This window comes from Ovis aries, chromosome 1 (genome assembly GCF_016772045.2).
Source record: "Ovis aries strain OAR_USU_Benz2616 breed Rambouillet chromosome 1, ARS-UI_Ramb_v3.0, whole genome shotgun sequence".
Taxonomy (NCBI): Eukaryota; Metazoa; Chordata; class Mammalia; order Artiodactyla; family Bovidae; genus Ovis; species Ovis aries.
The window spans coordinates 231,943,890-231,958,388 of record NC_056054.1 but is presented as its reverse complement, the minus strand read 5'-3'; the positions used below and the strand labels follow the sequence as shown (position 1 = coordinate 231,958,388).

General features: G+C 42.8%; 1 protein-coding gene across 2 annotated transcripts in view; it reads left to right on the top strand.

The window, feature by feature from the left end:
* The window catches only part of KCNAB1 (potassium voltage-gated channel subfamily A regulatory beta subunit 1), a 451,035-nt gene that overhangs the window by 326,398 nt on the left and 110,138 nt on the right, over positions 1-14,499 (top strand). For both annotated transcript variants that reach the window (XM_004003226.6, XM_004003225.6), the window contains exon 2: positions 570-613. In XM_004003226.6, the coding sequence (XP_004003275.1) occupies positions 570-613 (44 nt within the window). The remainder of the gene's footprint in view (positions 1-569; positions 614-14,499) is intronic.

Below are 14,499 nucleotides of genomic sequence, written 5' to 3'. Positions count from 1 at the left end.
AAAGTAATCTAATTTAGTTTAAATAGCCTAAAGGATTATTTTGTATTTGTTCTTTAAATATTCCTTATCCATCTGTAGTAATACTCTGTTTTAAAGGTCAGTTCATCTGTTACTCAGCCAACGAATGTTTATTAAGGGTCCACTATGGGTCAGGATTGATTGATGAATGAAGAATGACTGATAGGTAAATAGTCTACAAATCTTGCCCTCAAGAAGAAAGATGTTACATTTGTAAGAAAACTGATAAGACCAATAGGGCTGAAAAGCTGTGTTTGTGGGGACCCTTTGTTGTTGTGCTGAGCCTAAGGACATTTTGGACTTTCTAGCACCCAAATAGGGATGAAAGAGACTCTTCCCCAAACCACAGGCCTGCATCTGGAGCTCTCCCCCTTCCACAGCTCTAGTCAAGAACAGTGTCATCAAAAGTTAAGTTTATATACCTGAAATTAACACAATGCTGTTAATCAACTATATTTCAATTTAAAAAAATTTTAAGTGAGATTTAATACTCACAGTTAAAATTCTACCTGAGGAAACGATGACCATGTATTGCTTTATTTTTATTTTAGGAATCTTGGAAAATCAGGACTCAGAGTTTCTTGCTTGGGTCTTGGTAAGTACTCAGGGTAACATGTAGGGGTGAGCTGGGAGGTGGGAGCTTGGAGGGAATACCAGGGAATGATTGGGGTGTACAGCAGGACCCAGTCTTGAGAGAGAAGGGTCCTCCTGACCAACGTTGCCTCACTTCTGAGCATACAACCCTTCTCCTTTCATGCCCACACAGCCCTCTGCCACTCAGGTCCAAGGAGCCACTGTGATCATGGTGTCTTCTAGGGGCCTGTTAAGCAAAAAGAGATCTGATATTAAAGCACATCTTAGAAGAAGAGACTCCTCTGTTAGTATTCCCTTTCTAGCAAGGGTACAAAACCTCATGGCATGTGGGTGTATGCACAATTCACCTGTGACATCATATGAATTTTTTCTATCCTTATCTTCCCTTTCCCTAATTTTCTCATGTTTTTCTATTTTAATGTATTTATATACTCCACTATTCTTGCCTGGAGAATTCCATGGACTGAGGAGCTTGGTGGGCTACAGCCCGTGGGGTCACAAAGAGTCGGACACAACTGAGCAACTAACACACACACACACACACGCACATTCACACATATACTTTTCTAATGTACCTTAAATGCTTTAGGGACAAGATAAATGTTTAAAGACAACTAAGAAGAGATGGCGATTTTAACATCATAAGAATAAATCTGAAATGATAAAATCTGAGTGTGAGGCTTGGGGTGTCATACAGCTTTTAGACATCCCCCAGATAAGAGAAAGACCACTTTGCTGTTGAGGCAATTCAACATCATCAAAACTGTTTCTGTAACCTAAGAGAGTCTAGACCAGGATGGTAGCTGAGGACGTAGTCAGAGGTGGTCAGGTTATAGCTGGTTCTCAAGGTTGAGACTGGCAGATCTTCTGTTGGATTCTATTTCGGTTGCAAGAGAAAAGAGAAGAGTCCAAGATGACTCTAAGGTTTTTTGCCTGGGCAACAGAAAAGATGGAATTGCCACTAAGTGAGATGTGGAAGAATGAAGGAAGAGAGACTTAGGAGGGGAGAGAGCTGATTGATTTGGGACATAGTAAGTTTGAGATACCTATTAGACATCCAAGAAAAGACATACATGTATATAGGCAAAAGGATATATGAATCTTGAGTATAGAAGTGAGATCTGAGCTGGATGAGGATGACGTAGGAGTCATCAACATGTATATATTATATAAGCCATGAAACTGGATAAGAACGTTAAAAGAGTGAGTATAAATAGTACAGAAAACAGAAGAACATGTTCTGTGACCTGGGAAGTCCATTAAGTTGAGAAAATGAGGAAGAACCAACAAAGAACATTGAAAACAAGCAGTGGGATTTTGTTTTTGTTTTGTGTGTTTTTTTTGTTTTTTTTTTTTGTTTTATTCAAAAAAACAGATGAGGAAAACCAGGAGAATAGGGATTCCTAGAATCCAACATTTCAAAGGGGGATAGAGACAAACTCTGTCAATACTGCTCATGAGTCAAGTAAGATGAGGGTCAAGAATTGATCATTCAGTTTGGCTACACGCAAGTCACTAATGGCTTTGAAAAGATCCATCTTGAAGGAGTGAGGGGTTCACTGACACACGATTGGAATATGTTCAAGAGAGCATATAAAGAGGAGGACTGGCAGCGGCTCTTAATGACTATTTCTATAAAGAGAAGCAGAGAAATGGAATGGAAGCTGGACAGGCAGGTGTGGTCAGAGAGTGGAAGCCACATGGAAGAAACGACAGCACACTTATATGCGGATGGAGAAATTCTTTTTGAGAAGGGAAAACAATGGTTAAGATAAGTAGAGGGAAAAGTATCTGGAATGGTTTCTGGAAGACACAAGAGGAGGGTAACATGAAAGAAGGCAGAGTCCATGGGCTTGGAGGCTGGTAGGTGGGTTGACAGGGTGGCAGAGCAGTATCTTGTAAGAAGTTGTTTCCTACTGCTTCTGTATTCTCAGCGAAATCAGAAAGGTCATATCAGCTATTAGCGAGGATGGAAGATTGATGTTGAAAGTTTCAGGAGAGAGAGAATTTCTAGGAGAGTAGAAGAGTGAATGGGAGAAGGCAATGGCACCCGACTCCAGTACTCTTGCCTAGAAAATCCCATGGACGGAGGAGCCTGGAAGGCTGTATGTAGTCCATGGGGTCGCACAGTCGGACACGACTGAGCGACTTCACTTTCACCTTTCACTTTCATGCATTAGAAAAGGAAATGGCAACCCACTCCACTGTTCTTGCCTGGAGAATCCCAAGGACAGAGGAGCCTGGTGGGCTGCCGTCTATGGGGTCGCACAGAGTAGGACACGACTGAAGCGACTTAGCAGCAGCAGCAGCAGCAGAAGAGGGAATGCACCAAGAGAATGCATCAAAGTGGCTAGACAGCCTTAAGGATCTGCTTGAGATTTGTGCTAATAAATTTAAAGACACCATCTCCAAGATTGGGTGTTTCTCTTCCAGTCATGTTCAGCCATGCAAGTCCAGGTGGAGTTTTTCAAGGGCATAAGATAAAAAGAGAGGCAATGATGCTGAGGGTTTATGCAAAGGGGTGATTGCAATGGTGGACTTTGGGGTTGAAGCTGAGCAGGTAGGAAAATGAGACCTAAAGCCAGGAAAAGGGGGAGGCAGAAGGACAATGAAAAGTAGGAAGGATCAGTGAATTGTACATCCAGAGGACCAAGGGATTGTTGGAGTAAGATCAGTAGAGACAGTAGAACAGAAGACTAGAAAGTGGTATGGGGAGGGAGGTGGGAGGGAGGTGGGAGGGGGTTCAGGATGGGGAACACATGTACACCCGTGGCAGATTCATGTCAATGTATGGCAAAACCAATACAATATTGCAAAATAGTAATAATAATAAATAAATAAATAAATAAAGAGTAATAAAAATACAACTAAATCTCTTAGTGAAAAAAAAAAGAAAGAAAGAAAGTGGTAGTTAGAAAGAGAGATTCTTGAAATTCTTGAAATTGAGGTTATGGGGTGTCCTGTTCTTGTTAAAGTCTAAAGCATGTCCCTTGGGAGAGAGTGACTGAGGTTGTGCTGAATGCAAGATAAGTAGACCAGAAGAGGTCAAGAAGCTGAAAGATAAAGGTGTAGGGAAGGATTGATTACCTTTGGGGTCACTGAAATCACTAAAATGTATTGCAAAACTAATATGGGAGAGAGTGAACCAGAGCTAAACTTTTCCTATGAGAGGGACTGACTAGGGATGAGTAAGTGACTGTAACATGGGGGGACTGATGACGTGAGATTCAAAATGGGTTTAATTCAGTTCAGTTCAGTAGCTCAGTCATGTCCAACTCTTTGTGACCCCATGGACTGCAGCACGCCAGGCTTCCCTATCCATCACCAACTCCCGGAGCCTATTCAAACTCATGTCCATTGCATTGGTGATGCTATCCAACCATCTCACCCTCTTGTCTCCTTCTCCTCCTGCCTTCAAACTTTCCCAGCATCAGGGTCTTTTCCAATGAGTCAGTTGTTCACATCAGGTGGTCAAAGTATTGAGGTTTCAGCTTCAGCATCAGTCCCTCCAATGAACATTAAGGACTGATTTTCTTTAGGATGGACTGGTTGGGTCTCCTTGCAGTCTAAGGGACTCTCAAGAGTCTTCTTCAACACCACAGTTCAAAAGCATCAATTTTTCGGCACTCAGCTTTCTTTATAGTTCAACTCTCACATCCATACATGACTACTGGAAAAGCCATAGCTTTGACTAGATGGACCTTTGTTGGTAAAGTAATGTCTCTGCTTTTTAATATGCTGTCTAGGTTGGTCATAACTTTTTCCACCATAGTTGGACCTCAGGTCAAGCAACAGGAGGGGAACACAGCCCCGCCCATCAACAGAAAATTGGATTATAGATTTACTGAACATGGCCCCGCCCATCAGAACAAGACCCAGTTTCCCCCTCAGTCAGTCTCTCCCATCGGGAAGCTTCCATAAGCCTCTTATCCTTCTCCATCAGAGGGCAGACAATGAAAACCACAATGACAGTAAACTAACCAAACTGATCACATGGACCACAGCTTCGTCTAGCTCAATGAAACTATGAGCCATGCCGTGTGGGGCCACCCAGGATGGACGGGTCATGGCAGAGAGTTCTGACAGAATGTGGTCCACTGGAGGAGGGAATGGCAAACCACTTCAGTATTCTTGCCTTGAGAACCCCATGAACAGTATGAAAAAGGCAATGCGGGTTGGGAGGAGGAATTGGGGGGAAGGTTTCTTGAGCTTTGTGAGTATGGAGACTGGATGAAGCAATGTGGTGAATGAATAAAAGATAGTGGCAACTGATTCTGCCCCCTTTCACAGTATAGCAAAAATATTGAAGGCTAATGATGCCTGAGTTTTTCTGATTCTCCTTAATAATATGGTTTGGGAAGTGAAGGTGGTCTTTGTTCACCATAAGACTAAGGCAATTTGACTTTTGCTCAGTTAATGGTTCTTATTTTGTTACTGTTTACTTGTATTAGAAAGACCCTGTAGATTCATTACCAGGGGTATTCTAACCTTAGTTTTTTTTAAGACTGCTTAACAGACATGACTTAGCAACTAAACAATAACAGCAACAACAGCAACAAATGATAAATAGCTATTCACTACTTATTACTGAAAGAAGTTAAGTACTATAGCAATTTAAGAAAATATGGGTTAAGAAATGTAGTGAACAGTCCAGACTTAGAGAATGAATTTATGGTTGCCAGAGGCACGAAGGATGGGGGCGGGGGCGGGGGGAAGGGATAGTTAGAGAGCTTGGAATGGACATGTACATACTACTATATTTAAAATAGATAACCAGTACAGCACATGGAACTCTGTTTCATGTTATGTGACAGCCTGCATGAGAGGGGCATTTAGGGGAGATTGGATACATGTGTATGTATACCTGAGTCCCTTCACTGTTCACCTGAAATGATCACAACATTGTTAATCAGTTATGCTAAGTCACTTCAGTCATGTCCGACTCTGTGCGACCCCATAGACGGCAGCCCACCACACACTCCCCTGTCCCTGGGATTCTCCAGGCAAGAACACTGGAGTAGGTTGCCATTTCCTTCTCCAGTTAATCAGCTATACCCCAACACAAAATAAAAAGTTGAAGAAAAAGAAACAAATATAGTGAACAGTCTTAGACAACTGTCCCATAGAATCAGTACCTATAATGGAAAATATTTCATCAAAAGTACCTAAAAAACTCAACCAAAGGCCCTTAAGACTATAAAAATTTCAGATACCTATGAAGTGCCACATATAAGTGAGTCTCCAGGGGGCAGACTAGTTTTTTAAAACTGTGTATGAGCTGTAGGTATTTTGGTGAATTTTGAAACAGACCTGATTGAGGGGCAAGTCCGGATTTGAGCTTAAGGGTTTTTTCCTAAGAGCTTGAACACTTGTGATAACACATGGCATGAAAAAGTAGGAGGAAACAAGGAAGTTCATGGGATTGACTGGCTTCATTAAAAACAGGTAAACCGGCTTGAATAAATATTCTTTGAGACCTTTTCTGAGCTACTTACTTCTGTAAAACATAGGAGACAAAAAGAAATTCATAGGAAGGAATAATGCACCAACTTTAGATGATTTTTCAGGCTCTGCATACCTCAGCTGTCAAATCCAAGTGCAGCTGGATTTACTGTTGTGAACTTGGGATATCAGCTCAGTTATAACATGCGTTCAACTGAGGCTTTGAAAATTAAGTGTTAAATATTCCAAGCAAATATAGGACTACAGATGTCTTTTACTGAAGTACATTGGAGAAGGACAGGCTGGAAATTTCTCTTCCTGCCAAGCTTCCTTTTGCTAAACCAAGAGCATATGCAAATAGAAGCAGAAAGGTGAAATAACTCAAGGATGAACTGAAGATACATCTGAAGGAACACAGCTCTGTCAACAAAAGAATGGGGGGTGGGAGTCAAGTGGAGACCCAGCTGTGAGCTACTGTGGCTAGATTGGTTTGTAAATACACTGACCCAAAATCAAAGAAATTGATGGGAATGTAGAAAAGCCACCAATGAATGATTGAGCATCATCTCAGTCTAATGGGCAGTGGGGTCATCTTCTGAGAGAGAAAGAGGAGAATTTATGTATTCATGATTCTTCCACTCGTTCATTTTCAGCAAACATTCAGGAAACCAGGTATCATGCTAGCTACAGAGGTTATCAAGATGAAAACAGCAAGGCTATCAAGATGAAAACTGCTCTTAAATTGCTCATAGTGTAATTGGAGTCAGGCATGCAAAAACAGACAGTGCATTGAACGGATGCCATAATGGAGGGTACAGGATGAACCAAGCATGAAGAAGGTCTCCTGGGGAACCTGGAGCAGTTCCACAGGGGAGGTGCTGTTTGAGCTGAGACTTGAAGGGGGTCATCAAGTAGAGAAAAGGGGGGAAGGATGAAAGAAGGAGCAATGTGAGCAATGGCCTGGAGGGAGACCCATGGAGTGGGAGATACTGGAGGAATACTAGTGTCTGTGTAGAACATTGGGAAGGCAGGGTATTGGGAACCACAAGGGCTGAGCCTGGAAAGAAAGCTAGGCCTGATTAGGAAGGCCATCATTTGCCTCACTAAGGCATTGAGCTCCAGTCCTCCAGGTCTCTGGGGTTCCTCCAAGTCCTACAGCCCCAAGGTCTCGGGGAACATCTGGGAGATGAGGTACAGACAGGAGACACATTTGCCTGCCCTCCTCCTTCCATTGCCACCACTTCAGCAAAGCAGCTCTACTTTTCTAAATGTGAATATGAATATAAGATTTTAAAGGTAAATTTAAATGTAGTACTTTAAAAAAATGTTAATGTAGTATGTCATAAATGACTTTGTTTTTTAGAACAGGAGTAGGTTCACAGCAAAACTGAGCAGAAAGAACAGAAATTTCCCCTTACATCATATACACATAGCTTCCCCCACTATCAACATCCCACATCAAAGTAGCACATTCATTACAGTCTTACTGTAATGAATGTATTATTGTTACATACCGAATGTATTATTCATATATATCGTAAATGTGTTATTACCTTGACATACTGTTATCTCCCAAAGACTACACTTATATATATAACTTTGGTGTTTTACATTATGTGGGTTTGGACAAATGTCATAAAAGATATTCGCCATCATAGTATTATACAGAGTAGTTTACTGCCCTTAAAATCCTCTGTGCTCTGCCTATTTCTTTCTGACCTGTAACCCCTGGCATCCACTGACCCTTTTACTTTTTCCATAGCTTTGCATTTTCCAGAGTTTCATGTAGTATGCACATCCTATAGTATGCAGTCTTTTCATATTGGCATCTTTTACTTAGTAATATGCATTTAAGTTTCTTCCATGTCTTTTTATGGTTTGATAGCTCATTTCTTTTTAGTGCTTCATATTACATTTTGAAGGAAAAACAGCATCCTTCTTCCAAAAAAAAAAAAAGTGTACTAAAGCCCTGCTCCAGCTTGTAAAAGCCATTGAAAAACTTGAATCAGGAGTAGGACATGATAAGATGTATTTGAATTGTTTTCTGGAAACATGTGAAAGCTAGATTAGAGGGGGAAAGAGTTGAGCCTGGGGGCAGATGATGAGGCAGTGCTAATAAAGATGGACAGGAAGAAGGTGATTTTTTTTTTTTTTAGCAGGAAGAATAAACAGGACTTAGTGACCTTGGGGTTCAGAATGAGAGGTCTCCGTGAACAGAGTTCCGGATTGGGCATGTGGGTGGACAGGCTGAAATCTCAGCAGGAGGAAATGTAGGAGGGAGCAGTAAGAAAAAGGAAGAAGAGAAGCAGGAGCACCATTGGCTAGAGGAGACCCAAGAGCCTGCCAGCATCAGCTTCAGCTATCCAGAGGACACAGGGAATGCTGGAGAGAGCGCCAACCAGCAGTAAAGACCCAGGAGCTTCTAACAGGGGTGAACCCATGGTTGTCACTGAAGTCACCTGCAAATACAGAGGGCTGAGGTATTTAGACAGTTTTAGGACACCTGCCTTTTGGGGTCTCTCAGGCTGTATGCGCCCTGAGAGCAGAGATCACCTCTGTTTTTTTTTTTTTTTTTTCCTACATCCCTGTTAACAGATCATGTATCTGGCAAGTAGTAGGTGCTCAAAAATAGTTATTGAATAGAAGATTGGGTAAGTGGGTCAATTGCTAAGGAATGACAAAATGCACAGTGGGTAATACTGAAGATCCAGAGAAAGTCAGAAATGATGAATTGCTGGGGTCCAGCCAGCCCAGTTCTTTGGCTTTCTCCAGCAGCGTATCAACACAGAAACCAAGAAGGCCAAGTGGAGCTGGGAGGTGGGGAGAGTGCATAGAGAGAGACCCAACACATGTCAGGGACCAAGGGATCTACTGTATACATAGTGACATGAGTCCAGATTGGGTTGGTACTCAGAGCTCTCACTCCTGCAGATAGAAAGGGCATCTGCCCACACACCTTAGGAGCAGGAAGTCCTTCTGATTCATGCCATAAGAGGTCATACCCCACAGTGGGCAGCTGTTCCTACAGGTGCTGGGAAGGGGCAGACTTCATCCTGTGTCACTCACTCTGAGATATACATGCCTTTATCTATTTAAGAGGCTGACAAGAGAAAAGGCGTGTGATGGTTAATTTTATTTGTCAACTTGCCTGGGCCACAGGGTACCCGGATTGGTCAAACATTATTCTGGGTGTGTCATGAGGATGATTTTGGGTGTGATGAATATTTGAATTTGTACATAAAGCAGATTGCCTCCCTAATGTAGATGGGTGGCCCTCCTTCAGTTAGCTGAAGGCTTAAATACAACAAAAAGGCTGAGTCCCCTCGAACAAGAGGGGACTCCTCCAGCCTGACTGCTTCAAGCTGGAACATCAGATTTTTCTGGCCTTTGAACGCAGAATGAAACATTGTCTTGTCTTGGGTCCTGCGGCTTTTGGACTAGAATTTACACCATCAACTCTTTGCGGCTTTTGGACTAGAATTTACACCATCAACTCTTTTGATCCTCAGGCCTTCAGACTTGTCCTGAACCTATACGTGGGTTATCATGGGTCTTGAGCTGCAGATGACAGATCTTGGGACTTCCCAGCCTTCGCAACTGGGACCCAATTCCTTATAAGAAATCAATCTCTCTCTATGTGTATATGTATATATATATGTGTGTATGTGTGTGCATATATAATTTCTATATATATAAACATATTTCTATATTTTATTATATATTATGTGTGCTAGTCACTTCAGTTCAGTTCAGTCGCTCAGTTGTGTCCAACTCTTTGCGACCCCATGAACTGTGGTACGCCAGGCCTCCCTGTCCATCACCAGCTCCTGCAGTTCACCCAAACTCATGTGCAACAAGTCGGTGATGCCATCCAGCCATCTCATCCTCTTGTTGTCCCCTTCTCCTCCTGCCCCCAATCCCTCCCAGCATCACGGTCTTTTCCAATGAGTCAGCTCTTCCCGTAAGGTGCCCAAAGTATTAGAGTTTCAGCCTCAGCATCAGTCCTTCCAATGAACACCTAGGACTGGTCTCACTTAGTCTTGTCCAAATCTTTGTGACCCCCTGGACTGTAGTTCACCAGGATCCTCTGTCCATGGAATTCACCAGGCAAGAATACTGGAGTGGGTAGCCATTCCCTTCTCCAGGGGATCTTCCCAACCCAGGGATCAAACCTGGATGTCCTGCATTGCAGACAGATTCTTTACCATTTGACCCACCAAGGAAACTCATTATATATTATAATTATATATAAAATATACAAATATTACATACAAAAAGATATATAGCAAGGAATTTTATAAGAAATTATAAGATTCTATTTCTCTGGAGAACTCTAATAAAAGCATTTTGCTAGTTTTGTAAAAACATCACACAGGTGCTTGTGGCACGGCAAATAGGTATTTCTAGGAAGTGATCAAGGTTATGGGCAGATGGGAGGAGCACAGATGAGGGGGTATGTAATCACTTGCTCAGTTTTCAGCTGAGCACATTTGGAACTTCTTGCAGGATACCATCATCCCCTAAGGAGTCCTCCTGGGCTGTTCACTGGTCAGAAGGCATTTTAGGCATTCCTGCCAGACTGGGCTGGGCCTGGATCTAAACAGTGAAGAAAAAGAAGGAACACCTGTGTCTTCAGGGCCCTGATTTCTACAAACCTCAAGGCAGTTAATTCCAAGGCAGAGCAAACTGATTCCATGATCATCCTGTTCTGTGTTTATTCAGACAGCCCTCTCACACTTCATCCTTGAAGGGATAGAGTCATAAAGTAAAATATTTGACATCTTGGAGACACTGAGTCTCTCAGGAGGTGTGTCTTCTCAACTCTGGCTGCACAGCAGAATTACCTGTGGTGCTTTTTACAATGCAGATAACCAATCTCCACCCAGACCTTTTGAATAAGAGTCTCCCAAGGCACAGGTGAGTCTCCCAAGGCACAGGTGTTTTTAAAAGACTGTTCCGACAATTCTGAGGCAGTTGTAGCATTGGAACTCATTGTCCTCACCAGATAGAAGGTGATAGTGATGTACGTGGACTGGTGACTGGTGAACCAGGCGGTGGCTACACTTTCTATCTGCCTAGCTGGCTGCTGTACTCAGGCCCAGGCCTCGGAGCTGACCAAGGCCTCTCCACCTTCTGCAGTCGCCAAGAGGAAAACCTGCCCAGCCCAGGGCTGGCCTTGGGGCTCTCTGGAGCCTATGTCCTGGGGAGGCTCCTGGAGTCGGCAGGTCGAGCTCACCTCCCCTTCCACTCAGCACCTGACACCTGGGCCCATCTACTTTGTACCCTGCCCTAACTAAGGGAACTTTCCAGAGCCAAAGTGGATAGTAAGCCCAAGCCACGTGGGCTTCTTCTTAATGTGTCACTATGTGCAGAATGTGCTTCTGGCTGTCTCCCTCTGCCTTAGGGACGCTCTCAGTGCACTAAGTATTTTGACCACTAGGAAAACATGAGATGAAATGTTTAACATGGGTGATATAATTTTTGTGACACCCTTCATGATTTTCATTCTTGCTGTTAAGGCCGATATAAACTGGCCACTTCTCATATAATTATAATAACATAACAGCAACAACATTAAGTATTTATAAAGTGCCTCCAAGAAACGAGAAGCCAATTTAAAGGGCAATTTCTTCTGTCAGAGAGTTTACCAATTTTTCTGCATAACACAGAGTGAACTATCTTAAGACCATGATACCCACAGAATTTAAATGGTGCATGAATATTAAACATATAACAAGTGAATTTTAGGCTTGTCACTTCTCCTGAAATGTCTACCTTGAATAAATGCCATGGTGCATACACATTAAAAATGAAGAGGCATTTATATATTTTTTAAGTGTTTTAGAATATTTCTTTTAGGTTTTCTACTTTGATAGATAAAATCCTTCTTCAGAATTGTTGACGAGTTGGTTGCCTTCTGAATTACCAGGGGCTGCCATTCATGTGCTATGGCTTCCCTCATAGAGGGTGTCAGGAGCTGAGACACAGCTGGGGTGACAGATGGGCAGCCTGATGCTCCACACACTGTAAGTGTTAGGTTCAGGGAGGAACTGGAGAAGAGAAAGGAGAAGAGTCTACACAACCCTAAGTTCACACACATGCACACACATATGCACACACACACACACACACACACACACCCTCATCTCCCTCAGTGCCATTGTAAAAAGATGAGTAGCCCTCATTTGTTAACCTATGATCCAAAAATGAAACAAGTAATTGCAAAGCCATCAGATACTAGGGGAGGCTAAGTTTTCTCCAGACTCAGATATGGGCACTTTGTTGAAACTGATGACAATTTGTAAGCAGGGCTTCACAGCTGTGAGAGGGAGAATTAGTTTTTGCAGTCATCACCCACTTTACAGATGAGAAAGAATCAGGAAGAGGGGAAATGTTTTGTTCAAGGTCAGTGATAGAGATGACAGAGCCCTCATTTCCTGCCCCTGGCCCCTCCACCAGCCGCCACTTCACCTGCCTCCAGTCTCCACATGCTCATAGTCACTGCCATCTCCACATCTCTCTTCCTTGAAATGAGAGCAGCTGGGCCAGGCATGTAAGGCCCCTGCCAGCTCTAACAGTCGTGATATGAGCAACAGTCAAGTTCCCTGTGACTCCAGGGTGGCAGCTGGGGGAACATGCCTTTACTCTACTTTAGAACTAGAAAATTTCAGAGTTTAAACAACTCCTCGCATCACTCTCCAGAGTAGGCAGATAGAGATCCATCAAAGCTCCACAGACAGAATGGGGGTCAGAATCCATGGTCCACGACCAGGTGATCAAAAGACTTCAAAGTGAGAAGGCAGCTGAGTGCAAAACATTTTGTTTTTGTGTGGATGCCCTGAATGACTTTCCCTCCCATACACGCAGCCCTAGAGAGCTCATGAAGTCCTGCTGTAGCTCCTGTCTTCAGGAAACACAGTTGTGTACATGCCCATCTGTTCATATTATTCACCCAGAGTTTTCCCCGTACAGTCTACATTTATAGAGTACATTTGTAAGATTATTTTCCTATACTTTTTTAAAATTTTAATTGGAGGATAATGATTTTACAATATTGTGGTGGTTTTTGCTGTACATCAACATGAATCAGCCGTAGGCATACATGTGTCCCCTCCTTCCTGATGAACAGATAAGGAAGCTGTGGTACATATACACAATGGAATATTGCTCAGCTATAAAAAGGAACACATTTGAGTCCGTTCTAATGAGGAGGATGAAACTAGAGCCTATTATACCAAGTGAAGTAAATCAGAAAGAGAAAGACAATTATCATATATTAAGGAATATACAGGGAACCTATACTCTTTAAAAAAATTTTTTTTTCTGGCAGTGCTGCACAGCATATGGGATCTTAGTTCTCTAACTAGGGATAGAACCCACATCCCCTGTACTGGAAGGACAGAGTCTTAACCACTGGACTGGAAGGGAAGTCCCGCCTATACTCTTTGCAGTGTAAGAACCCAAATGAAAGTTTCAATTTTAGTCAAACATGCAACTGAGCTACTCTAATAGTGAGGCTAAAAAATGAGGGAATCAGTTGGGGTGCCGTCCTCTTGTGCAGGTGGGGCTGTGCTTCTGGTGTGCTTGGATTCATCGAGGCAGGACCACGGGGAAGGCAGCATTAATGCCTGAGGTGTGCACTGCTGTGGGTCAGCACACTGAGGGGAAATGTGTGGAGATTTGGATATAGGCCTTAGAGGCCTCAGCTGGATGAAGTTAGGAATAAAATCTCAGTTATTTTGAGAACTATTGCATGTAAATTAGTCAGGAGCCTTCTTAAGTGAACGGAAAACCCAGCTCAAACCAAAGCAAAACCGTCAGCTTAGCCAAAACCAGAAATTTTTAGGCTCATAGGGACAGCAAGCCCAAATGACTTGATCCAGGGATCAGACTGTGAGCTCTGCAAGCTGAGGGTTGGTTCCATTCTCACGCTGCCCTCAGAGTGACAAGACGGCTGCACATACTCCAAGTGTCATATCCCACTGGCTTTGACTAGCTTATGTATCTATCTCTGAATTAGTCATTGAAGAACTTCGGGCAATCAAGAATCACCCCTGAAGCAGGGGAAGGGTTTAAATCCACCTCCAACCACAGAATGAGATTCCTAAAGGAAATCTAAAGGGCTCTTGCTTAAAGTGTTCTCAGTTCCTCTGCTCTTGAGTTAAGAAAAGAGACCTTTGGATCCTAAAATTCCTCCCCGCACTTATTTTAGCTTATCTGAGCTTTTTCTATGTTGTTGGTGGCCAAGGTTGAATTCTCCCAGACTTTCTGTAGCTGAAGTATGCTCAAAGTCTGCTGGGTCAGCTCTGCTGGGTTACTTTCTGCCACCTCTGTTTGCCTAATGGACAAAACTTTTCTCAGCAGGGTAAATGCAATATGTAGCTTTGCCTTTTTAATACTTCCCCTATCGTGTTGAAGGATCAGTGAGACCTCATTTACAAATAA